The 26,106-nt window shown below is 48.6% G+C and overlaps 1 protein-coding gene across 2 annotated transcripts in view; it reads left to right on the top strand.

The window, feature by feature from the left end:
• Positions 1 to 26,106, top strand: part of ATRIP (ATR interacting protein) — a 289,338-nt gene that overhangs the window by 196,869 nt on the left and 66,363 nt on the right. For both annotated transcript variants that reach the window (XM_078661380.1, XM_078661379.1), the window contains exon 12: positions 22,943 to 23,029. In XM_078661380.1, coding sequence (XP_078517506.1) covers positions 22,943 to 23,029 — 87 coding nt within the window. The remainder of the gene's footprint in view (positions 1 to 22,942; positions 23,030 to 26,106) is intronic.

Here is a 26,106-nt window from a genome sequence, read left to right as displayed (position 1 = left end):
GGTCGATCAGTAAATGTAGACCGGAGTTGTGTGCATAGTGAATGGTTTGAAGCGCGTTCGGTTCTGGCGGGTTCCGGAGCGGCGAAAGCGGTTGTCAAGCCGAAGTGTCGGGCATGAGGGCAGGCCGGGTACCTGGGTCAAACCATCTTTCAAGAGGCCCTGCATCACTGTACATGGCTGAAACAGCAGTTCATATCCCTGGTGGTTCAACACTTGGCAGGTTCCTTGAATGCCAGGATGAATGTACTCGAACTAATGGCGTTTCCCTCCGGAGGTGGCGCAAGGTCTCTTTCAAAGTGGGGCGAGCCTTGGTTTCATCTGTTAGCCTCCGCCGACAACTCACAATGTTAGAAGTTTTGCACGCTGGAGTTTCCAAGGCGGCACTCGCACTGCGATGCTTTTTGACTTGAGTGGAGCTCGGGCCTCCTATATACCTTTCTACTAGTACCACTCCTGTCCAGAGTGCTCAAGAATATCCCGAGCAGCTGAGCCCAAGTCATTCTTGTGGCTCCGAACTGGTCATGGAGAGTCTGGTACCCCGGGCTTCTCCAACTGAGCATTGATCCTCTGATCTGGCTGCCCTTCATGATGATCTTCTGTTGCAAGCAGCAGGGAAGGGTCATCCACCCTAACCTGTCAACTCTACGCCTTTTTGAGTGTGATTGAGCTGCGGCAGTTGACATAATTCAACCTTTCTCCAAACGTCTGTAATGTTATTTTGGCAACGAGGTGTCCCTCTACCAAGACCGTGTATGCCTGCCGGTAGCAGAAATTTGTAAAATATTGTATTGTAAGGTCTATTGATGCTCTTTCTGCCTCCCTCTCTCAAGTCCTTCTCTTTATTTTTACCTTTGCTCAGCAGGACTCTGCTCTGGGCACTCTTTAAGGCTACCTCTCTGCCTTTTCCTGCCTTCTTGAGGCTGCCAGACCAACCCTCATTATTTACATCCCCATTTGTAATTTGATTTCTTAAAGGGCTTGTAAATATGTTTCCCCTCCTGTCCAATTCGTCATGCTTCAGTGGGACCTTAATTTGGTTCTCGCCTTCCTGATGTGTGCTTCATTCAAACCTCTGCACAACTGCCCCCTCCGGCTGCTTACCATCAAAGCAGCCTTTTTAGTTGCAATAACTTCTGCCATGAGGGTGAGCGAATTGCATGCTCTGTCATCCAACCCTCCTTACCTGACCATCTTCCCTAATAAGATGGCGCAACATACTAGGAACTCTTTCTTACCTAAAGTGGTAACACCATTCCACGTGGGGCAATCAGGCACCTTGCCCACTTTCTATGCTCCTCCACACCCATCTAAAGAGGAGAAGCGACTCCACCGGCTGTACCCAAAAAGAGCGTTGTTATACCTTGACCACACTAAGGAGTTCCACATGGACGACCGACTCTTAATGGGATACGTTGGATCAAAGAAAGGTCTGTGGTGCAGAAGAGAACTATCTCGCTGATGGGTCATCCTCTACATCAAAACGTGTTATGCTTTGGCCACAAAACAGCTTCTTGAATGCTTAAGGGCTCAATCCACTAGAGTTAAGGCTGCCACCACAGCATTGCAACGTGGAGTTCTAGTCCTCAACATTTGCCAGACAGCAACGTGGACATCCTTGCACATGTTTACCAAACACTACTGCCTGAACAGTCAAGTCTGCAGGACTTCTAGGTCTAACCTTGTTCGCAGTCCCTCCTCCCGGGATGGGATTGCTTGGGTATCTATTCAAAGGAATTGAATCTGCAGCTAGATGTCTCTATCAGATGGTCGTTACTTTGGTAACGCCTTATCTGGTAGAGGCATGATCTAGCTGCAGATTCCTTACCGCCCACCCATCCTCCCCACACTGCGGACAGCTGATCCCTTTCAGGACCCTAGTTGGTCTAAACAGACCATTGTCAGTGCACTTCATGGCTCCGCTCTCCTGACGTGAAAAGCTGTGAAAAGTAACTGTCTTCAACACCCTGAGGTGGCACCTATATAGGTGACGTGGGCATCACCTCCAGTGCAGATGACTCCACCTACTGGTGCACAAAAGTATTGCTAGAGCAAAAGTGTTCCGTATCCAACCTGACGCCTGGGAAATTCAAAGGTAAGGAATCTGTGGCTAGATGATGTCTCTACCAAATAAGTTGTTACTGGAGATAAGTTACTTTTCTGTTATGCCAAAGCTAAAAGAACCCTGCCTACACACCATAAGGCACATTCTACATGTAAAATAGGGGCTTTCATAGCTTTTCTAGGTAATATACCAATAGCTGATATTTTTAAGGCATTAACATAGTCTACCCCAATCACATTTACTAAACATTATTGTGTGAATGTTTTAGCACACCAAGAAGCCAATGTAGGACAGGCAGTGCTACTTACTCTTTCAAACCACTGCAACACCCATAGGATAGCCACTGTTTTTGGAGAGGGACTGCTTTACCCTCTATGCCGAGCTTGTGTTTCTCCCGCCACATATGCCATTGAACAGGTTTTGTTACTTACCCTGTAAGCATCTGTTAATGGCATGTAGTGCTGTAGATCCATATGTGCCCACCACCTCCCCGGACACCTGTGGCCATTGCAGTACCTTTACACTAGTTCATTTTCATGGACATTTCTTTATTGATTCTTACTTCACTCCATTCTCACCCGCCTGCTGGAAAACAGTTTAACAATGGAGTTGATGCCCATGAGCAATATCCCCAAGAGAGGAGTCACTTTGTCTTGTGACTCGAAAGACTTCTTCTAAGAAAAACAACTTGGACCCAACACCTGATGGCAAAATAATGCAGCACATGTGATTCTACAGCACTACATGCCACAAACAGATGCTTACATGGTAAGTAACATAATCCTAGCTCTGCATCAGCTGAGTGGTCCAAATCTCAGAAAAAAAGACCATTTGTTTGTGCCCTGAGGTTTCACAGTTTAGTTATGTGCAATTTCCAGAGGAATGTATGCATATTTTGTGTGAAGCTTGCAGACCTACTATGCAAGCTTGCCATTACGCAAGTTGGAAAAGATGTGTACTTTACTACCTGAGCAATCCTATATACAGCCACTGCAACATTGTTCCAGGAAATGATCTGCTACATTACCCTTGCAAAAGTCCAGATTGGCATGTAAGGCTTTCTTTTTCAGCTACAGCTTCTATTATTTTATATTTTATTTATTGCATTCTTTTCATTCACTTACAAACAGGAAATTTAGAAATAAAAAACAAACAGGGCAGTTCATTACAGTACATATAGCAGACAATAGCATAATTACCCGTTCCACAGAGACTGTTACCCACAGGTTCCCTCCCACTTCAGTCTGTTATCACCGTCCTGCATCTTTGCTGGACAGCCTTCCTTACTACATCAGTTGTCATATCAGGGTATTCTAATAAATACGTTGTTACTGGTACCCATATGTCCTTGGGTCTAGATGCAACTGGTAATACTTCCGCATAAGTATCTAACTGGTCTCTGCAACAGACTACGTCTTTCAGCCAATGATCCACCTTAGGAACTGTTTTTCCTCCCCTGTGTTTCGCCACCAGTCATTTAACTAGCAACTTAGTGATTGCCACCAATTTGTGGTTGCATGTTTGTAACGATGTGGCCAGCCCCAGTAGACATAACTGAAGAGTGCACTGCACCCACTCCATTACCAATTTCGACAAAGTTTGTGTCACCTGTGTCCAGAATTTATAAACAAGCATACAGCTCCAGGCCAGATGTATGAAGTCGGCGTTCACCGCTTCGCATCTCCCACACCGTGAGCGGTCTCTGAGCCCATACCTGTGCAGTTTGAGAGGAGTAGAATATATTTGTTGCAAACACTTGAAATTGATTCTCCTAACTTTACAGTTAGCTGTGAGGTGCCCCGTAAGTGTACAGCATATCTCCCAGTTCTCCTGAGTCAATGGCGTATCCAGTATTGCATTACATCTATCTAGGGCCACTGTTTTGTCTTCTGGGTTTTCCCGGAAGGATGTGTTGTACAATCTGGTTATGAGGCCTTTGCGTGAGCTGCATGTTAGCAGCGCCTGCAGTGCTTTCAGCATATCTGGCTCCTCCGGAAACTTGGGGTATAATGACGTTACAGCTGCCCGAAGTCTGGTGTATACAAGCATTAGTAGCATATTAGAAGATTGTGTGGCAGTGAGTGGGTCTAACGTCAAGAACTGTCCGTCAAAGTTTAGGCCTCGAAGTGTGGTCACCCCTGCTTTCTGCAATATTTCCATTGCCATAGATTCATGTGTGTCAGAGATATTTGGATGAGCTGCCAAGGGCATAGCCAGTGCGTAGATAGAGGGTCTGTCTGCCCTAGCACTCAATCCATGCCAGGACTTTGAGGTACTGTGTATAGTATTGATCTCTAGCCGTGTGATTTCGGATTGTGTCTGTAGTAGAATGGCGGTATGGGGTGTGCATCGTCAGTCTCTACCGCTAGATGTGGCAAGTAGCAAATTGGGAAGTACCAATAATATGTAAACTATGATTGTGCACGAAGGTAATAAAGCTGCATATCCAGGGCACCAAACCGCCCCTCTCATATGTTTTTGGCCGTACATCCCAACTGCATCTAGGTTGCTTGCCAACCCATGCCAGTGTTATCATGCATGTTTTGAGGGTCTTAAAAATCACACTGGTCAGTACTATGGGTATTTTCACAAACATATATAAAAAACTTGGGCAAGACAGATATTTTCAATATTGCTATGTGGTCAGCCAATGATAGTGGTAGCCATATCCACCTAGCCACTTGGTTCGTCAGTTTCACAATTGCACGTCTGTTGCTCATGCGAACCACTACCTCTGGGTCCCTGTGTATCTATATGTCCAAATAGTTGATGGGTTTGGTTTCCCACCCAAGGGGGAATTTCATGTCATGTGGGGCAGTACTTTGAGTGAGGGGGATGTGGTAGCCTTATCCCAGTTTATGCTGAGACCTGAATATCTTTCAAATCGCACATACTCATGTATAAGGGGCACCAGATATGTCTCTGGTACACGGGCATATAGAAACACATCATCCGTATATAGGGAAATGGCAAGTAAGTTGGAAATGTCTGAATCTCAGTGCAGCCTCCGCATGCCTCTGCTTCATTACATACGCCAGTGGCTCCAGAGCCAGGGAGAATAACATTAATGATAATAGGCGGCCTTGCCTGCTGCCCCTGCAAAATGGAACTGGTTCAGAAATGAACTTATTGATTCTTATCCTTGCTACTGGGTCAGCGTACAATATTCATATCCACTTCAGAAATGCCTGCGGTATTCCCATACAATGCAATACAGTGAACACATACCCCACTGGATCGAGTCAAAATCTTTGGCGGCGTCTAGCAACACCGCCGCAGCCTTCATCTCCGGGTCTAGTTGATACAATACTGCAAACAATGTCCGCAATTTGTGCGATGCCGAACACTCTGGTACAAAACCCAATTGATCCGTTAGGACCAGATTGGGTAAGAGAGGCTGCAATCTGGAAGCGATTATTTTAGCCAGGATTTTGGTGTCTATATTTATAAAGGATAGCCGTCTGTATGAGTCACGCCTGTCTGGGTCCTTATCTGGCTTCAAAAGTGTGTTCTTTAGGGCTTCACAGTGGGTGGGTGGGGGGTAGCATGTTCCTCTTGTATGCCTCTGTATACGTGTCAATTGAGTGTGGGGCCAGGCGATCTGCAAATGTTTTATAAAATTCACTTGGGGGCCCATCCCCACCTGATGCCTTTCCAATTGGCAAAGAGCGTATGGCCTCTTTCACATCTTCTAGTGCTATTGGTTGTGTCAAATATTCTCTCTGTCCCTGGGAGAGCCATCCCAAGGCCACATCTTCCAGGTATTGAGCTAGTTAAGTTTCTGAAGCAGTGTCTCATGTGGCACATATAGGCCAGTGTAGAGATCCATTAGGGCTGATAGAAAACCTGTTGGAGTGTAACATTTAACACGGTTCTGTTCTGCAATCTCTACAATGTGTGCCTGTGTTTTAGATTCTGCTATTTTAGAGGCTAGAGTTCGCCCTGGTCCTCCACCTTCCCCATACGACCTCGCTTCACGTCTTCTGAACTTATGATGTACTTCCTCTTCTGCTATGTCAGTGTATTCTGTAAGCAAATCCCGTATTTGAGCCAGTGTGGTCTGGGTGGGGCACCGTTTGTGGCTTCTCTCTAGTGTTTGTAGGGTATCCTCTATTTTTTTCAGTCTATTCAGGATAGCTGCTTGTACTCTTATGCTCTCACCGCATATGGTGGCCTTGATCGTCTCCTACATCGTCCCCTCTACAGACCCCTTATTCTCCTGAAAAAGTGTGAAATTGCATCACTTCTGCCTACTTTAAATACCAGATTTAATAGTGAAGAAGGCTGAAGCCTCCATTGACACGGCGGGCGAACATGTCAATCAAGTTACAGCAGAACGGGGGCATAGTCAGTTAGCATCTTAGATGCCTTTAACCCCTCCCGACGGTTGGGAATGGCCGAATTACACCACTTAGGCTGCATTAGGTCAATGTGGTTAACTTGGGGCATTACAATACCATATGTATCCGGATCTCAATAACATAGGAGCTATGAATTTCGCTTGGGGCAAATCAGTAAATACCTGACATTCATATAGATAACCTACATCAAACCAAAGCTGCTATGCAGTCAGAGTCCAGTCAGGAGGCTCCTTTCAGAACTGGGACAGTTATTACCACTTAGAGTCTGCCACCCCATTGCAGCCTCCTTCTCTCACCGGTGTACTCCATTTAGACAATATTGATTATTGGTCATGCCAACAGCCATCATTTCATGCTGTTCTCTTTGGATCCTTCGCATTGTTTTGTCTTAGTCCATGGCCATTTTGGGTTGAAGCATAAATCCTGTTCTTGGCCCCAACCTCTATGTGCAGCCGGGCTGAAGGTGTTCAAATTGAAGTTTCTTTTTTACTTATAGAAATTCTTTACGCGCTGCTTGAACCGCTGCAGTGCAATCCGGATAAAACGTGATGTCGTTTCCCTGGTAGTTTATGGTCTGCTTCTCCTGCACTCGTCAAAGCACAGCATCCCTATTAATAATTTAACAATAATCTGACGTGGAGGAACTCCCGGTACAGGCCGCACCACCAGCGACCTATGCGCTCTCTCCACTTTCAGTTCTTCAGACAGATGTTCCGAGCCAAATATCTCTCGCAGCATGTTTTTGACGTACAGCTCCAATCTGCCGGTATTGGTGGACCCGGGTAAACCAGTATTTCGGAGATTCTTGCGGCGGGCGTGCCTTTAAGTCGTTAATCTTGGCTTGCATTACAGCGAACACCTTCTCAATATTTAAACATTTTATGGTGACGGTTTGTAGGCCATCTTTTCCTGTTGAGATTACACTGCTGTTGTGCCTCCCCCAGTTTGGCGCCCTGTTTATGTAGTTTAGCTGCCATGTGGTCCCTATGCAGGTTGAGCATCTATATTATGCCGGCTATTGATTGCAGGCATTGCTGCATGGCTAGGAAAGTAGTTTACAATGCCGTGGCTCCCTAGATGGAGGTCCTTGCTTAGAGTGCATGTTGTTGGGTTTTAGTAGGCCTCCATGTTTTGAATGTTAGGCGTGCTGGCTGTTTTCTGTTTTCCCCATAGTGGCTATGTTCCAGAGTTCTCAGTTGGTTAAAATCAACTCTGTTTTCCCGGGCAGTCTTAGTGCGGTGCACACCAAGCCACTGGGTTCTCTTAATTATGGGTGCCCACTGCCAGTGCAACTCTATCCCATTGACAGGCGCCCTTATCCAATGCTCCGAGCACCCTTGTTTTTCAGTGGAAGTAGGGGCCTTAAGCAATCAGCCCGCAATGCATAGGCAGTAACTTCTAGGCCCAGTCCCCCTGTCAGGCAGCTAACAGGGTGGCGCGCCACTCCCAGGGCCAGGTGTCCATGTGAGGTTGCTACGCCAGAGCTACTCAATGGTTTTTTATTACAGGGCAGACATTCTCTGTGCCTCACCATGTTCTTAGATTAAGCGCCTTCCTCCCGAAGACCTGCTTCCACTTCAGTCGCATAATAGCACACCTAGCCACACGCCTGACCCCGGCCAGTATTTCAAGGAGAGACTCAGTGCTCAGCCCGGGCCGGCAGTTATGTGCACAACATCTCTGCTTGCTGCAGGACGCAGCTCATGATTCCCTGCAAGCACGTCTCCTACTGCGCAGCCCCAGCCCCAGTACTGTATTCCACTGTGGGTGCCCTTGTAGACCCTGGGAGTCCGTGCAATTACGGACCCTGCAGTGTCCGAGCGTTCTTCTCTAGTCAGCGCAGTCTAGCACATGTCTCACTCACCGCAGCGACTCGTTTCTTCTCCAGGTTCTCAGGGCAGCTGCCATTTTCTTCTTCGCACGCTTCTGCAAAGACCTTTATAGACCGGGGGAATCTTTGTCAGACTTGGCCACGCAAGCGATTTGGCAGGCAGATTCAGGTCATGCCACCTTCAGCAGCAGTGTTCCTCGTATCTGATAGAGATGTCTAGCTGCAGATTCCTTAACTTAGAATATACCCCAGGCGTCAGACTGGTCTGGAAAATTTTGCGCAGCAGCACCTCTGTGCGCCGGGGGGTGGCGCGTACGGCTCCGCCCTGACGTCATCCATGGACGTGACGTCAGCGGAGCCATATATGCCCCGCCCGGGCGCGCCGACATCAGTTTTTCTTCTTTTGCGCGTCACAACGCGGATCCTGGAAACCAGCAGTCCCTGACCTACTTCGGGCCTTCTCGGCACGTTGGTGTTGTACCGGAACAGTGTGCAATGCCCTCTGGGTTCAAAGCCTGTGAGGCCTGTGCGCATCAGATGTCCGGCACTTACCCGCACCTTATTTGCATGTGGTGCCTTGGTGTGCACCACAATTCCAAGCAATGCGGCGACTGTCAACAGATGAAGCTGAAGTCCCTTCGGGAACGCCGTATGAAGCTGTTGGCCGTGCGGCTGTCCGGCCCACCAGCTTCTCGTCGCCGCTCTCCCTCTCCAGAGGGGGCTCGCTCCCGAGGCTGCTCCCGCGAACGGCGCCTTAAAAAAGGTAAGCGGAGCCACAAGCGTCCACTGAGGTCCACCCCTCTTAGGCGTGCCACTGGCGCCCACTCCTCTCTTATGGAGTCAGCTATGGGCGCCTGGAGGTCACCTCCATATCCTACTTTTCCAGGAGTTGGAGCGACGGGCGCTCAAATGGAGGCCTACTCCCGGGCTCTTCAGGCCTACTTTGAGCCCCCCTCTCTCCTTGGCGCGCCTTTGGTCCCTACAGAGATGTAGAACAGAAAAAAGTATGTAGGGATCAATCAATTTTTTATTTTCGTACAAGGCACCATCAATTACCCTGACGCTTTCAATATTTTATACATATAAATATCCATGATTCTACTAGATACACGTGTCGTATGGTGGGACTGGGTACAAAAATGAAATACATCAAACTTAATATATACAAGACATAAACAAATACATAATCACATAAAAATCATAATCACATCTATAGTACAATACATATACACAATATATACATCTACAAAACCCTAATTGTAACTTATATTAATGTACACTCCTTATTCTGAGTAATACACTCCGAGGTAGTCCTCTTTGCACCTGAGGTATCGCACCTCTTTTCTCATTTGCTTATAGGCGCCACTAATCTAAGACCAAATTCAAAATAATTGGACTCCTCCTATATATGTGGACGTGGTCACGGTCGCGTTTCAGCCCACAATTTCTTTCGCCTTCTTCAGGACAAGGGTATAGACATATCTGGAATCTCATCCTCCCTCTCAATCTCAAAGCAAGTCCTATACATCAAGGGAACGCGTTCCCACATAACAGGGATCCATAATGAAACTAGAATGCTGGAATTATAAACTTTTCGAGCCTCTCAGAGAAGACACCAAAAGCCTCCCTGTCGATGAGCGTTCCTTCACCTCGCTGCCTGTAGTACGGGTCCCCGCCAACAATCTACTTGTAGGGGAGGAGGAGCTTAGCGCGCACCCAAGATGGTCGCGTGAGCTCAGAGCTCCCGGACCCTCGCCACCTCCACCGGTTATCCTGCACCTTATCCTGATTTGGACGACGGGCTTTTGTGGTCGTGACCCTGCTGATCATTTCCTCGTTTCCGCATTTCGTCTAGGCTCCCGGGAGCCGGAAATATGGACTTTTGACCGTTTTTGGCCTGCTCCATGGTACTGCCCCGGGCTTGCTTTCCCTGCCAGCCGGGTGGTAATTGAATAACAACGGCAAGTGTGACTCTCCCCTGCCCGGTCTCCAACTTTCGGTTTCGGTTCCGGTGCCTCCACCTCATGGACTCTGCCTTGGTCGCCTAGGTGATTTGATCCTCTCACCTGGCACGCAGGCGCTGGCGATCCTGGTTATCCCTGCTTCTTGACTGGTGGCTGGCCTTTACCGATTCTCCGACTTGCTGAGGGCACTTCGAGTGTAGCCATTTTCACTAGGTCTCAGAGTACCCCTCGGGGCGCACGACCCAAAATGGCCACCAAGCCCGAGGGAGAAAGACGCAAGACCAGACCGGCAGCTCGAGGAGGCTCTGTGCAGTCCAACGTCATGGATCGATACACCCTCACTAAGGGCTCTCCGGGTGGACCGAGTAAACCCCCTGCCAACCTTGGGGACGACTCCCTGTTGGATGGAGATCTGTCGTTGAAAGACGTCATGGGCGCCATTAATGGGATGAAGGCCACGCTAGGACAGCAATACGAGGCCCTGACCCATAAGTTGGACACAGTTGCCATAGATGTCACCCTGATCAGGGCGGACCTTGCGAAGACTAACGAGAAGTTCAAATCCCTAGATCTGAAGACATCTAGCCTTATTACCGACGTCTCCGAATTACAGACGGAAGTTGGTAACCTGAGGTCCGCCCGTGACTACCTCTCTCGGCGCCTGGATGATTTTGAAGGCCGCGCTCGATGGAACAACGTCCGACTGGTCGGGGTACCGGAGACGACGGAATCGTCATCGATGGATCTACTAGTGGAGGACCTTGTCCTGAATCACTTAGCGCCCAAAGGCCTTAGCAAGTTTTTTGCAGTAGAACGGGCCCACCGTGTCCCGGGTGGCCCGCCTAAGCTTGGAGCTCCCCCGCGGCCCATCATTGCACGGATCTTTAACTTTCGTGACAGAGACGTGATCCTCCAGGCTTCCCGCACATCGGGCCCTACGGCTTATGAGAATGCTTCGGTTAACTTCTACCCGGACTTCACCCAGCAGGTCCAGAAGCAGCGCCTTGGATTTCAGGGGGTGAAGAGGAGACTGCGGGACAGAGACATGAAATATGCCATGCTTTTCCCGGCTCGCCTGAGTGTGGTCTACAATGATAGAACATTTTTCTTTGATCATCCTGGAGCAGCCAGCGACTGGCTGGACTCACTGCCCCCTCGAGAACAATTTGACTGTCCTGATCACTCCGGTGGTGCGGGGGACGGCCCGGTGGAGCAGGAATGAGGAGCGAACTCGGCTCCCGGGCCGCCATGTTGACTTTCGGCAGTGGTTTGATGCTACGCAACTATTGTTTGCTATTGTGTTGTCAGAACGGGGTGTGGGCGGGGGTCGGGTGAATCTTCCTCCTCTGGGGTTCTTTTCGTAGATTAGTTGTATATTAGGGCGACAGGCACACTGCAAGTTGGGGTGGCTCTTGAGTCTTACGCAGGGGTGCGGGGTGGGGGGGTATGGTGATGTTTTGGGGGGGTTGAGGGGTTTCGATTTTTGTTTCTCTGTTTTCTTCAAGGCACTGTACTGATGATCTTCTGTATTTACGTGTTGCGTTGGGGGTGGGGGGGGCCTTGGGGTGGCCTGTGGGATGGGGGATAGGGGACTACGTATACTGTGTTGGAACGTCAATGGGTTGGGTGATAGAATTAAGAGGGGGGTGGTATTGCAGATGCTGCGACGCTTGTCTCCGGATGTGGTTTTGCTTCAGGAGACGCATCTGCTCGGCAACACGTGCCATGCACTGAATAGGCGTGGCTATCGTCTCATTGCACACTCTGGTTTCACTTCTGGCTCCAGGGGGGTGGGTATTATGGTTCGGACCTCCCTCCCTCTCGCTGTAGACGATATTATACTTGATGATAGAGGGCGGTACGCCGCAATTGTTGGGCGTTGGGAGGGGAAGGTGATCACTATGTTTTCGGTCTATATACCTCCGGGCCTCCAAACTACGACTTATGCCGATCTGGGAAGAGTGATTCTGGGCGTCCCCGAAGGTTTGCTGGTGGTGGGGGGGGGGGGATCTCAATTCGGTAGTGTCTGGGACATTTGACCGTTACCCTCCCCGTGTTATCGCACAATCTCAATCCTGGTTGGGGGACTTTCTGGAGGCGCTGGGGCTGGCTGATTGCTGGCGTTTACATCATCCTGGGCAACGCCAGTATACCCTTCACTCTGGGGCCCACGGTAGCCTTTCGAGACTTGATTACGTACTGATGCCCTCCTCTCAGGCTTCCCTTATAGGGGAGGTTAAACATCTGGCCAGGGGTATCTCGGATCATTCCCCGTTGTGGTTGGTTGTGAACGCACATCTGGGTTCGGAGGGTCGTCTCGCCCCGATTAAGCGATCACTCACTACTTTGTAGCGATCACTCACTACTTTGCTGACAACGTTGGTTCAGTGACCTCTTCTGTTTCTCTATGGGAAGCGTACAAAACTGTAATTCGAGGCCAGGCCCTCATCGATTGGCCATGTTAAGAGATGTAGGCGGGAGGAGGTCGTCCGTCTTGAGTCTGAAGTTTCCGCCCTTGAAGGGGAGTTGGATTCTGGGGTCTCCCCTGAGAAGCTGCACCTTCTAAACCTGAAACAGCTTGAATATAGAGCGCTGGTGACTGATGCTGCGAAAGAGATGAGTCGTGAACAGCAGGGGCGGCTGTATGATGTGGGTGATAAGGCTGGGAAATTGCTGGCTTGGTTGGATAGGAGAGAATGCGCGAGTCGGGTAGTTCCTATTGTGGTGGATGAAAATGGTGTGGATGTCACTGATCCAGCTGGCATCGTCACGCGCTTTGCTGACTATTTTCGGGTGGTGTACTCCTCGGTGTCCGATCGGCCGGAGCGGGACTCCCACTTGCTTCTACGTCATATATCGCTCCCATGCCTGTCTGATCAAGAGAGGGATCTGTTGGAAGCTCCGCCCACTGCGGATGAGATTGCGACCGCTATCCGCTCGGGGCGGGCCTCGGGCTCGAATGAGCTCCCCATTGAACTTTATAAGCTCTGTCCGGATGTACTGGCGCCGTATCTCCGATCGATGTTCTTGGAGTCACTGGAGGAGGGATTTCTTCCTCCTGACCAGAGACTGGCCTCCATAGTAGTTATCCATAAGGAGGGTAAGCCACGTGACCGTTGTGAATCCTTTAGACCTATTTCCCTGATCAATGCTGAACCTAAGATCCTAGCTAAAGTCCTTGCTAATCGTCTGGTGTCTGTTATAGGCGATCTGGTTCACCCGGACCGGTCCGGCTTTATACCGCACCGGAACACGGCACTTAACCTTCGGCGACTGCATGGAGTCCTCGCGAGAGCGGGGACTCTGCGGGAGCCGGCCATCTTGGCGTCCTTGGACGCCACCAAGGCGTTTGACACGATCGAGTGGCCTTATCTTTGGGCGGTCCTCAGTAAATTTGGTTTTGGACCCGCCTTTATTCGCTGGGTGCAATTGCTCTATGCTGACCCCTTAGCCAGAGTGGTGGTGAATGGGCGGGCCTCGACCCCCTTTGCTCTTGGTAGGGGGACACGCCAGGGTTGTCCTTTGTCCCCGCTCCTGTTTGCCCTAGCTCTGGAACCACTGGCGGCTTGGTTGAGGTGGGAACCGTCCTTGAAGGGAATTAGATGGTCCCCGGACTTTGAGGATCGGATATCTCTGTACGCAGACGATATACTTTTGTACCTTACGTCACCTCGAAAGTCGTTAATCGTCCTTTTTGATGTTTTGACTTCCTTTCATAAAAATTCCGGTCTAGTTATCAACTGGTCGAAATCCTTTATTTATGTTCTTTCCGGTGACGCTCCACTTTTGCGACGTGGCTGTCCCATCTCGGTGGCGCTGGAGGGTTTTAGGTATCTGGGGATCTTTATTACCTTGGACCCCGCACTTCGATATAAACGCAATTTGCTGCCCCCCCTCCAGCGCCTCCGTGCGGATGTTGGAACGTGGAGTCGGCTTCCTCTCTCTCCTCTGGGACGAGCAGCGTTGTTTAAGATGATGTCGCTCCCCCGATTTCTCTATGCGCTTCAGAATACGCTCGATGTTGTACCGGCTAGCTATTTTCGGGAGATCGAGGGCCTCCAGAGGCAGTTGCTATGGGGGGGCCGGTCTCGCATTGCCCTTTCGAAGCTTACACTCCCGTGGTACGATGGCGGCATCGCTCTCCCTGACATCCGTCGCTACTATTGGGCCTCTCAGCTGGGGGCCATCAATCATGGCACCTACACTCCTTCGCCAAATCCGGCCTTTGCGATGGATAAATGGTTGTTGCCCGGTGGTGACTACAACAGGGCTCTGTATGCGAAGTTGACCGTCGGGTCACTTACGGGGCCCACTAAAACAGTCGTGCAGGTGTGGCATCGGGCCACGGCTGCTACAGGCTGGGCTGATAAGTTGACCCGTGCCACGCCGCTTTATGCCTCGGATAAACTTGGCTCCCTCTGGCGGTCGAAGGGGTTCGATCGATGGGACATGATTGGGATCAGCAAGGTTGATGATGTATGGATCAAGGGTAGGATCAAGTCGTTTGATGAAATGAAAGTTGAATATGGGTTGAATGATAGAGAATCCTTTCGATATGCGCAGGTTCGACACGCGGTCCGGTCTGTTTTCCCCCTGGGCTCGGATGTTCCGGAAGCGTCCCCGCTTGAGGATCGGATACTGGATGGGCATGTCCCTGATAGCACGATCTCCCTCATTTATAAAAAGTTAATCAATATTAGGATTGATCTATTGGATAGCCTTCGGGAGTTGTGGACTAGTGATGGTCTGGAGCTGGATGATGAGGACTGGCAGGCTGCGCTCTCTTCTCCTAAGGAGGTAGCTATTCCGGCACGCCTTCGATTTGTCCAGCTCAAAATTCTTCATAGGGTATATGTGACTGGTCCGCGTCTGGTGCGCATGGGATTCTCGGCGGATGGATTGTGCAGACGTGGTTGCGGTATGGTGGCCACGTTCCTACATATCATTTGGGAATGCCCTGCTGTACTACACTATTGGAATCGCGTGCATGATGTAATGAGTGAGGTTACGGGTGTGCGGTTGAAGCCTGAAGCGCGAAGATGCTTGTTGAATGTTTGGGAACCGAATGATTGTACCCAAGCGCAGCTTCGATGGGTGACACTGGGTAACATGATAGCCAAGCGTGACATTGCCCAGCTTTGGGGCGCTCAGAGGCCTCCTACGGTTCTGGCATGGCAACAGAACATGGACTGGTCCATGTTTCGTGAAAAGACTGTGTATGTCTCCCGGGGCAGACCTGGCAAGTGGGGGAAAATTTGGACTCAATGGAACGTGTACCGTGGAGATATATGTACCCCCCCCCCCCTTTCGGAATTTGATACCGACTTGTCTTCCTCCCAACCTGATGTTTCCTCCGCAGCAGTATAGATATATTGATTGCCTCTGTTCTCCTTCTCTTCCCCCCCATCCCACAATATATTTTGAATGCGATACTGTTAGCTTTACGTTTGTGCCCCCCCCCTCCCCGCAAAACCACATGATGACCTGCTTGTACTGGACTGCCTTGTTTTCTTTTGTTTCTTTATTTTCTTGTTCTTTACATTCAATAAAAAAAGTTTTTAACAATCTACTTGTACGGTTCTCACTCTTCCTGCCACATTATCTACGGAGGCGGAGGGTGCTCAGGCCGAGCCATCGTCGGCGGATCTTTCCCCGACCAGGGTTGTGTGCACCGACTCCAATTCCGGAGCAGAGGTGATGACGTTGGGCCATGGCCTAGATCGTCCTAGTCGCTCTTGCACACTCCGCCAGTTAACGCATAGCCCTGTGCGGCTTCCTGCGCGGACGTTGGAAGCGGCGTTGGCGATGCCGGGTTCGAGGCCAGGCTATCACTGCCAGTCAACGCATAACCCTGTGCGGCTTCCTGCGCGGACGGCGGGGGCGGCGTCGACGATGCCAAGCTTGGAGCTGGGCTCCACTTCGGACAAGCCCACACCCAGCTCTAAGCCTGAGCCCACGTCTGGGGCAACGCTTCAGTCGACGCCCAGGTTGCATCCCCAGTGGAGGCAGTCGATGTCCGGTCGACTCCGACACGGCTCCCACCAACGCATCCATCGCCGCCGGTGTCCATTCATTCATCAACACTGGTGTCCATGCATGGGATTGACCTTCCTCCGGATTCTCCTCAGCGAGGTCGAGCGACACCGGTCTCCGCCTTTCGGATGCTGCTGCTTCCCCTGGTCAGGAGCCACTGGTACAGGTCCCTAGTGTGGCATGGCCTTCGGGTCATTCCCCGGCCCTGCTCATTATGGCAACTGGGAGGATTAGTCTCCAACCGTCTCCTACGGATGGCCTCTTGTCCCCTCCTAGGGTGAATACTGAGCTAGTGGCCGCCGATGCGCAGACTATTCATCGGGCAGCTGATATCCTCGGCTTTCAGCCTCCTGTGGTACCCCTCATTCCTGATCCCTTAATGGATTTGCTTCATCCTGAGCCCATTACTGTGGAGCTCTTGCTACCCCTTGGGGCGCTTTAATAGGGGTACTGCGTGACGCATGGGCACGGCCCTTTTCCGGGGCCCAGGTTAATTGGGCCATTGCTGGTAGGCACCACCCCGCCGCGGGGATCCACTTAGTCTATCCCTCCACCCTACTGCTCAGGGCCTGGTGCTTCAGGCGGCTTTTGGGTTGCAGGACTCCTCCACTTTGCCCTTGTTCCCCCCTCAAGGAATCCAGGTGACTGGATGCATGTGGAAGATAGCTTTTTGCTTCTTCCAGCGCGGCCGTTCGCGCTTTAAACACTACATGCGTGTTTGCACGGGCGTCCTCTGCACTCTGGGACTCCAAGGCTAACCATCGTCCTTCCCTTCCGGAGGAATTGTGCCCTGAGTTACTCCGTCTGGTCCTTCACAGCAAGGAAATGGCTCATTTTACAATACGCTCCTCCCTGGATACCACAAACTCTGTGGGAAGTGCTCTTGGACGGTCGGTGGCTTTGCGCCGTCATGCCTGGATGCGTGACAGTCGCTTCCCTGATAATATTCGGGAGAGCCTCCAAGGCATGCCGTTTAAAGGGACAGACCTTTTTGGGCCCCACAGTGACTCTGCGATCTCCAGGCTTCTGTCAGGGCTGCAGTAATTCTGCCGTGCCACTGACCGGTTGGCTTTTCTTCTTTGTTACGGTCCCTTTACGGACCAGTTTTTATCAGAGGCAGGTTGGTGCCTCTGTATTGTCTGTATAGCCGTCTGGTCGGGCTGTTTTTGTTTTTAAGTCCTCGGATTGTCGGTTTTGACAAGAGGCCCCCCCCTTCTTGCCAGGGGTTAACCCTTGCCTTTTCTGGCGGGTGGCAGCTCCTGTGGAATATCCATTATGGGTATCCCGCTGGGGCTCATATACCTCCCTTTTATGGCATCCCTCAGGATCACACCGCTCGTTTGTCTGTAGTTATCAAACTCCGGTCTGGGTCTATGCTCGGTAGTTTCTACCTCCCAGGGCCTGACATCTTGCTTTTGTCCTCTGGCCCGGCTTTTGGTTCCAGCCCCTTTTAGGCTGTTCTCCCAAGTAGGGGGTTGCCGTGGACCTCTCTGTTGTAGGTTGTTACGGCCTTTTGGCTTATTCCCAAACCGTTTTCTCCACATCCCGCTACTTTCGCGCAGGGATTTCTACGTCCCACTAGCATTCTTAGATATGGCGGACTTGTAGAGATGGTTCTCCCTGAACCCCGCTCTTTCTGGCGTCTAAGACCCGTGAGTTGGTCCTTAGTACTCCTTTGTTCGGCTCGTTTTTTCTTCTAAAAATTGTCCTGCAAGGGAACTGTTCTCTCTCTTCCGGACTGACGGCACACATTGCTTATAGCCTCGACTAGTTCCACTTTCCGTATAACTGCGGGTACTTTTGAGCGTACCCTACTGCCTGGATTGGCCAGTTTTCAGCATCTTCGTGCTGCAGACTTTGCGCCATGTTCTTCCTCATGGCTTGTGCGGCCCGTTGCCTTCTTGCTATTGGGCGCATCTCAGCTGTTCCTGCTGTCTTGCTTCCTGGTGTTCCCGCTGGCCGCGTGTGAGTGTCTTTCAGGCTATGTAGGGGCATGCTTTTGATGTTCTCCATGTAGCTGACTGGAAAGGGTCTCAGCAGTACTCGTCTTCTGTGGTACGTGTGAGGGCGCTGCGCGTTCTCTCCGCCATACCACGTAGCCAGTCCTTTGTGATGGTTTTGTCGACTGCCGCATCCTGTGGTTCTTTCACGCCATGGGGTTCAGTTCTATTCCCTACAAGGTGCTGAACTCCCTTTTCCAGCCAGTTTCTTTACTAGGTATGTTTTTGTTCCATGTCGACCCATGCTGGGCAGGGGTCAGTATCCTGCTTCCTTCGTATCTCTACAGGAGCAGGTTCAACAGTGTTTACGGTGTTCGAGTTTTTTGGCTGGGGCTAGCTCTGGCTTCTTGTCGACACCTTGGATCCTGTACCTCTTTGATCATCTTCTTTCGAAGTTCGGCATTTGTCAATCAGGCAGAAGCGTTCTGGCTTGGTGTTTTTCCTTCTCTCATCCCCTCTACATACAAGGTTTTCTTGTTATTCTGGATGGGCCGTGGTGCCCAGGCCTCCCCTTGATTCCTGCTCTCTTCAGGGCATAGGGATCTGGCGGTTGGCTGCGCTGTCAGTTCTGTCTGCACTGTGTTTCACCCTTTGGTTGACAACGCTATTTTGGTCATTTATTGACGGGTAGGTTCTTTTGGCCCTTGGTGGGGTTTAGTCACAGTCCCACCTCCTCTATGGGTATGGTTTTGGTATCTATTCTGAGTTAAGGAATCTGCGGCTAGACGTCTCTATCATATGAACAAGTTACTTACCTTTGGTACCGATGTATCTGGTAGAGACAGTCTAGCCGCAGATTCCTTAATGCCCGCCCGTCCTCCCCGTCCTGCGACAACCTTTTCAGGTTGGGCTTCTTGCCTTCGCCTCCCTTTGGGTGGCTTTATTCCTCTGTGGGGTGACGTCTTCTCTTCTCTCCGACTCACAATGCTACATTCTGTCTCGTGGCTCTGCTCTACCCATCCTTGTATTTGGACGGTAGGCCCATATGCCATGTGTCCTTTACAACCCTTACCCTGGGTTGCCCGTTGTGTGTCTCGATCCTTTCTTCGACCGCTTGAGGGTTTTTGCCTCCCCTGCACTCTAGCTAGTTGTTACAGTCTCTGGCAATGCTAAATTCGGTAGGTCCCTTATTCAGATCCGACGTCTCCTTTTGGGTGACACCTTATGTTAGTTTATCCTTACTCCTGGGGTCTGGACTGGTTGTCCTTCACTGTCTTATATTGTGGTTACAGCCTTTCTGCTGGCTGCTGTGATGGTTCACCAAGGAGCTATGGCTCAATTGTAAATCTTGTGCCTCTGGTGGCACAGGCTCACACAGGCCAAGTGTTCGAATCCTGCCTATGCTCTTCATCTTCTTCTGCCTCAGGGGGAGGTTTTGGTCTTAATAATTGCGGGGGTCCCTCCCAGAGTGGTGCTCTGTTCTCCCCCCTCCCCCCCACTCCCCTCCTCAGTTTACAATATACGGTGCCTGGCATTGTCTTTCTATGGTGATGTTTTTTCACCATACCTTGTGTTTTCTTTTTCTGAACACTGTTCCCATATTTTCACAGTTTTTGGTGGTGGTTTCGCGTTCTGGGGTGGAAAAGTCTTCTGACGAAAACTGATGTTGACGCGCCAGGGCGGGGCATATATGGCTCCGCTGACGTCACGTCCATGGAAGACTCCAGGGCGGAGCTGTACGTCACCGCCCCCCGCTGCGCAGAGGTGGTGCTGAGCAAAATTTTCCGGACCGGTCTGACGCCTGGGGGATATTCTAAGTTAAGGAATCTGCGGCTAGACTATGACTCTACCAGATACATCATTACAGAAGATAAGTAACTTGTTCTTTTAGGCATGGATAGCAGTCATAACTCAGTATATTGGACAGATTTGTATATTCCGCCGGCAGAGCTTCACTACAGCGCAGCCATCTTGCTACAGTTTCTATTTAAGATTCCAGTCTTCGAAGCATTAATGGAAGTATGTAGGAGTCATTCATCCAAGGACACCACTGGTCCCTAAATGAAACCTTAATGTGGTCCTCACAAGCCTCCTGGGAAGTCTGTTGAAGCCATTATATCCATATTGGGTGTAATATCGCTCAGGAAAGAAGCAATTCTTAAAGCATTCTCTTCCCTGACCAGGGTTAGTGAGTTGCAGGCCTTAACAATGTTGGACACTTTCATCCAGGTCCCTAAAGATAGTCACCCTCAGGATGAATCCATGCTCCCTGCCTAAGGTTGGCTCCTCATTTCATGTCAATCAAGCCATTTACTTACCTATGTTCTTTCGACACCCTCAACCAGTGGCAGAACGAGCATTGCACAACCCAGAGGAAAAGAGGGCTGTAATGTCTTATATTAACTGTACCAAGTCCATTTGCAAAACCTAGCATTTTTTGTTGCATTTGCAAAACCCCACTTACGAAATTCAATTTCCAAGTCGAGCTAAAGCAAAACTTACTGTTCACTCTGTGCCTAGAACACATTCTACTAGCGAGCAGCAATGGCTTTCCCTTGACACAGTTCACTTGCAAACCTATGTAAAGCTATGTGGTTCATACCACACACTTTCTCCAAATATTACTGCATGGGCATTCATGCCCGACAGGATACACAGGTCGGGAAAACGGTCTTTAAAACGTTATTCCATTCACCTGCTTAATCCACTTGCAAGTCACTGCTGTAAGGCAGGAACAGTGCTTTCAAGTCTATGCAGAGCATATGATCTACAGCTACTAATTCTACAAATGTTACTTGCTTTGTAACGGTTTGTAGCTTATAGCTCTGCAGTTTCATATACTCCCGGATGCGTGCGTATGCTTCAGTTGCTGTACATTTCTTACATTATTCTTTCTTTCAACAGCGCGCTTGTACATTTATTGTCCTACTTTGCTTCTCTCCACCTATTGTCACTCACCTGTTTGGAAGGGAGAACAACACAATCTGAATTGGAGTCTTTGTCCTGGTGCATTCTGGGTTTTTGGGAGGGGTCATGTGGCCGCCCGAAATTTAGACATAAAAAACAACTTGCAACATCCATCTCCCACACATTAAAAGGCAAAAGTATCCAGATCATGTGTATCTGCGGCAATTTAAGCTACAAATAGATTGTAACATGTTCCTTAAAATTGTCCTAATATGGTACAACCCATGAATTTTGCTTTACAACTGAAATGTTGATTCAATGTGTAATGCAAATAATGAGTCCCTAAAGTTTGAATGATTGGACAAATCACTGTTAGTTTTATGTTGCGTTAAATAGGTTTTCTACAGTTATTTAGCTGCACCCAAAACAATTCTGCTACGGCACTTTATAGGAGCAAAGAGTTAAATTGTTTGTCAGTGAGGAAATAAACCAATATTCAAAGAGGAATACCTAAATGTAAATGCCTCTCTGGCCAGCTATTAAAGTTGACACATTAAAGGTGTGTAATTCAGCCATTTAAGCCTATAGATATTCTTCAGCAAAGAGTTGGAACAACACCTTATAGTGCTCCTCTTTTTTTCCACAAATGTATTTTCTGACTATGTAATGATTTCTGAAAGATTACATTCTCATGTACTTTACCTGTTCCTTGCAACTCACTGCACTTCCCCTTTCTAGGTTTCATTCTAGTTTTTAGATCATACCTGCGGTGTTTCCCTAGCCACAGTGTCTGCTCTGCAGGCTCAGTGGCAAATCATCCCCAGGATCAGCACTGTATGGTAGCGAATGAGGATTTGCTAGAATAGTATATCATGTGAACTAGGAATAGATGCTCATAATTAGCAATTTTGGGAGCAGAGAGATTGCACTGTGTCCATAGGGGCAGGCAAGATCATTCCCTGGCTGATACCTATCAGGAAGTCTGCTAAAGTGGTCCTGACGCACTGGAAACACTGCAGAAGATGTCCGGTCAGTGACACCATGGTAGATCATTTGCAAGACAAGCTGCTTCCATATTCCAGTTTAAGGGAGAGGATGTAGCCTTACGGCTAGAGCGGTCGACCTCGAAGCTGTGGAACCAGGTTCGAGTCTCTACAACAAAGCTCAACATCCTGTGATTCTGGGCAAATCACTTAATCTACCCGTGCCGAACAAAAATGAACGTGTACTTCTGTAACGAAACTGGTGATCATGTAAAGCTCTCTGATACCCGATGTAGCGCTATATAAAACTCTTTTATAAAAAGATCCGTTGTCACAGAGCCTTTTGATGGTGAATGAAAAGGGAAGATAGATCACTTAAAGGACCCTCTAAAGCAAGTAGTCACCGTAAAGCAGACCTATTAGATGTGGCCACGGTTTCATTCCTTATAGAACAATGGTCTTACACCCATCAAACAGGACTTGGAGTGGTTTCTAAAGTTGAGGTTAATTAGAGAACACCACTGCATTTGCCTCTCAGCATTTGTCTTTAAGCCTGTTGCTATTAATGACGTGTCTGTGGGCCTGTAAAGAGTTGATAACCGATTGTTTGTCTTGCCATATTATAGGCTTTTTGTAGAAACCCTTTCTGTATGTATGCTTTCAGCGTGTTCAAAAAGATCTTTAAAAACATTTGTCAATTACTATCCGGTTTGAAACTGCTTAGAAGTAATTGGTCCATGGTTTAAGCAGTTTAACACGCCATCAGTCAACTACATTGCATTGCAAATATTTTACGAAATGCTATTATTTATTATATGTCATTATTTTGCATTCTAATTGATATTTTGATTTCTGTCTCAGATTATTCAGTTCCTGACGAAGCTCTGTGTGCAGTGTCTTGGGCCTCAGACCACTAACAGTCAATCACCTTGCCAGTGTAACCGTGAGGTACAAGTGATTTTGCTGTAGTTACTAAATGTAAAAAACTCTTAAGACCAAGCACCTTCCTTAATATATTCATTATAGTTCTAGTTCAGACTTTTGCTGATGTCCGTTCCGGAGCCAGTGTAGGGAGAGATTTTGGAGAAGATGGGTGAAAATAAAATCTAATCTAACATAGGTTCCTGAGGGCCTCATCAATGCTGAGCACGTTGGCTTCATGAACTCTGTAGAATTGTAAACAGACAATTATGATAGCAAAACAGCCACCAAAGATATTAATCAGTGGTTAACCGAGGCACCTACCAATTTGCACCATTAAGACTGGTTTCTTTGTTCAGAAAAAAACCAGCAGCTGCCAGTTTGGTATATGGAGAAGTTAAGCTTGAATGAACAAGCGTGTGATGCCTTAGGAAGAAATTGCCTGAAGGAATAGGACTGTTTAAAACAGCACAGTTTTTTAATGCTCGGAAGGAATATACAAAGTTGATTAATGATTAAGGAAGCTTAGGGGACCCTTCATACTAATAGAAATATTACATCGAATAACCACTGAGAGATTTTCAAATTTGTAAATTCATTGTCCATCCCGACCTGCGGAGCCACTTTATTTGTTACTAATTTAGAATCATTTAATTCCTTAGCTAGCTATTCGCTGACAAAATCACGCGTTTTTATACATCTTTTCAAAGGCGAGAGACAGAAAAATGGTGGCATTTGGTGGGGAAATGTCAGAAAGTGGTGGGCAGCATTCACTTAGGGAAGCAGATAAGGAAGTAGAGTTATTTACTCAGTTTAGGTCAGTTGAGGAGGATGGCGTAAGTAAGGTTGCAATTGCAGTAGAAATCTTTACAACTAGGCTGGAAAGAATATTATTACGTCTTGCTGTGGAATCAGTAGCTCCTAGACTGTCAGATATTGGTAACTGCTCCTTTACAACTGCTGTAGTGCCAATGGATTTGAAAAAGCAATTGTAAGACTTCTGTTCAAAAAAGATCAGTTGATCCATCCATTAAGGGTAACTTTAGGTTAATCTCTTTACTGCCAATCATGTCAAAAGTAGCAGAAAAAGCATGGATGAAAAACGAATGGCATTCATTTTCTTACATGCCTTTTTATTGATTTCTAATTCTCTCTTGAATATTATCAAGCAGCTCCTTATGAGTTACATCTTTGACATGCCTCAACAAACCATTTGTATCATTTTCACAATGTTGCCAGAGCACTTATAAGTTCCAAATATGAAACCTTCTAAAACAATAAAACCTTTTGTAACTTGGAGAGGCATGGGGGCAGAGAGTGGTGTCCAGACACTGATGGTTTATTGCAAATTGATTTGAGTTGTGCAGCAGAGAAGGTGTGCTAAACATGGGATGCACAAGGATTTACAAATGTGTCCCACAGGGTCCTCGTTAAGCTTTTTGTTGTTAACCATGAATGTAGCCCCATTGGTTCACCTTGTTAGATCTTGTGGTCTTGAAGTTATGACTTATGCTGATGGTGCACAGATTATTTTCAGACTGGCTCTAAATGCCTCATTCTCACAGGCCACCTTTAACAGCTGTATGATCTTGGTGGCAAGGTAAGCGATAATTATCTGAAATAAGACTGACAGACCTGAGGTCTTCATAAAGAGAGATCTCACTTCTGTATAGTAGTAGCTTATAGGGGCCAGCCTCCATGGAATGTTGCCCAGTTCCATCAAATACTGTATGGAATCTGGGGTTTTCGTTTGACAATAACTTGGATAATTTACAATTAGGTGTACGTGGGCCTCCCTAAATCTCATTTGCTTAAATTATAGGTGTTACAAAACATGGCAGTAAGAACAATATTGCACTTGCCAAGAAGGGCACCAGTGGCTCAGTATTTAGATAAACTACACTTTTTTGACACTGAAGAAGAGAGTTAAGTTTAAAGTACAGACAATCTGCCACACAGCCAAAGTAATAAGTTTGCAAAGTATTTTATTGAGGTCCATACACAAGGTAGGAACTTGCATTCTTCCCTTGTCTGCCTTTTGAAACGCCCCACAATATGCAGGGCCAGACAAGGAAGTTGTGTATTCTCATATGCTGCAACAAGACTGTGGAATACACTTCCTAATGAGTTAAGAACCACTAATAAGCTTAAAACTTTTAGGGGATTATATAAAACCCATCTGTATTGATAAATATTTAAACATTGAAAGCAGCAACAGCGCCAGGACACCTTTTTGGTTGTAACGCACGTTATGGAACAAAATAATTTTAATTGCAAGGAGTGTTCCAGTGTTGGGCACCTTGAGGCCCATAGTAATTCTTTAGTTTAGCACCAAATGTTTGGCCAAGCCAAGTTAAGTGCATTGAATGTAGTGCATCTTGGTTTAACGGTACTACAACAGTTCATGGGAAGTCAATATAACCTGACCTGACCTGGTCCGAGCCGGTCGCTCCACCCGCCGCGTGGCCCATCCTGAGTGTGCCCGGTCTCCGTTTGCCGCCGCCGCTGCCAGTATTGTATCTGCCTCACTGTTGTGCCCCTGATCTAGTTCTCCACTGTTGTGCCAGTAATTATTTTTTCTCGTCCACTGTTGTGCCCCTGGTTGTTTTTGTGCCTCTACCGCCGTTTTTCTCCCGCTGCTCCACCCTGCTCCCCGCCGCGGCTCCCCCGCGGCCCCACCCCCGTTTCCTCCAGCATCACCGCACCGCTCCCCTCCCCACTCGCCACCCCGCTCCCGCCTCCCAGCTGCTCCTCCCTCCCACTGGATACATAAGGTGGTGTCCGCGAGGCGGGGAGCTGTGACCTGACCTGACCTGGTCCGAGCCGGTCGCTCCACCCGCCGCGTGGCCTATCCTGAGTGTGCCCGGTCTCCGTTTGCCACCGCCGCTGCCAGTATTGTATCTGCCTCACTGTTGTGCCCCTGATCTCGTTCTCCACTGTTGTGCCAGTAATTGTTTTTTCTCGTCAACTGTTGTGCCCCTGATCTCGTTCTCCACTGTTGTGCCAGTAATTGTTTTTTCTTGTCAACTGTTGTGCCCCTGATCTCGTTCTCCACTGTTGTGCCAGTAATTATTTTTTCTCGTCCACTGTTGTGCCCCTGATTG

The sequence above is a fragment of the Lissotriton helveticus genome, chromosome 9, assembly GCF_964261635.1.
Source record: "Lissotriton helveticus chromosome 9, aLisHel1.1, whole genome shotgun sequence".
NCBI classification, from domain to species: domain Eukaryota; kingdom Metazoa; phylum Chordata; class Amphibia; order Caudata; family Salamandridae; genus Lissotriton; species Lissotriton helveticus.
The sequence above is the reverse complement of the archived record's forward strand: the minus strand, read 5'-3'. Positions and strand labels throughout refer to the sequence as shown.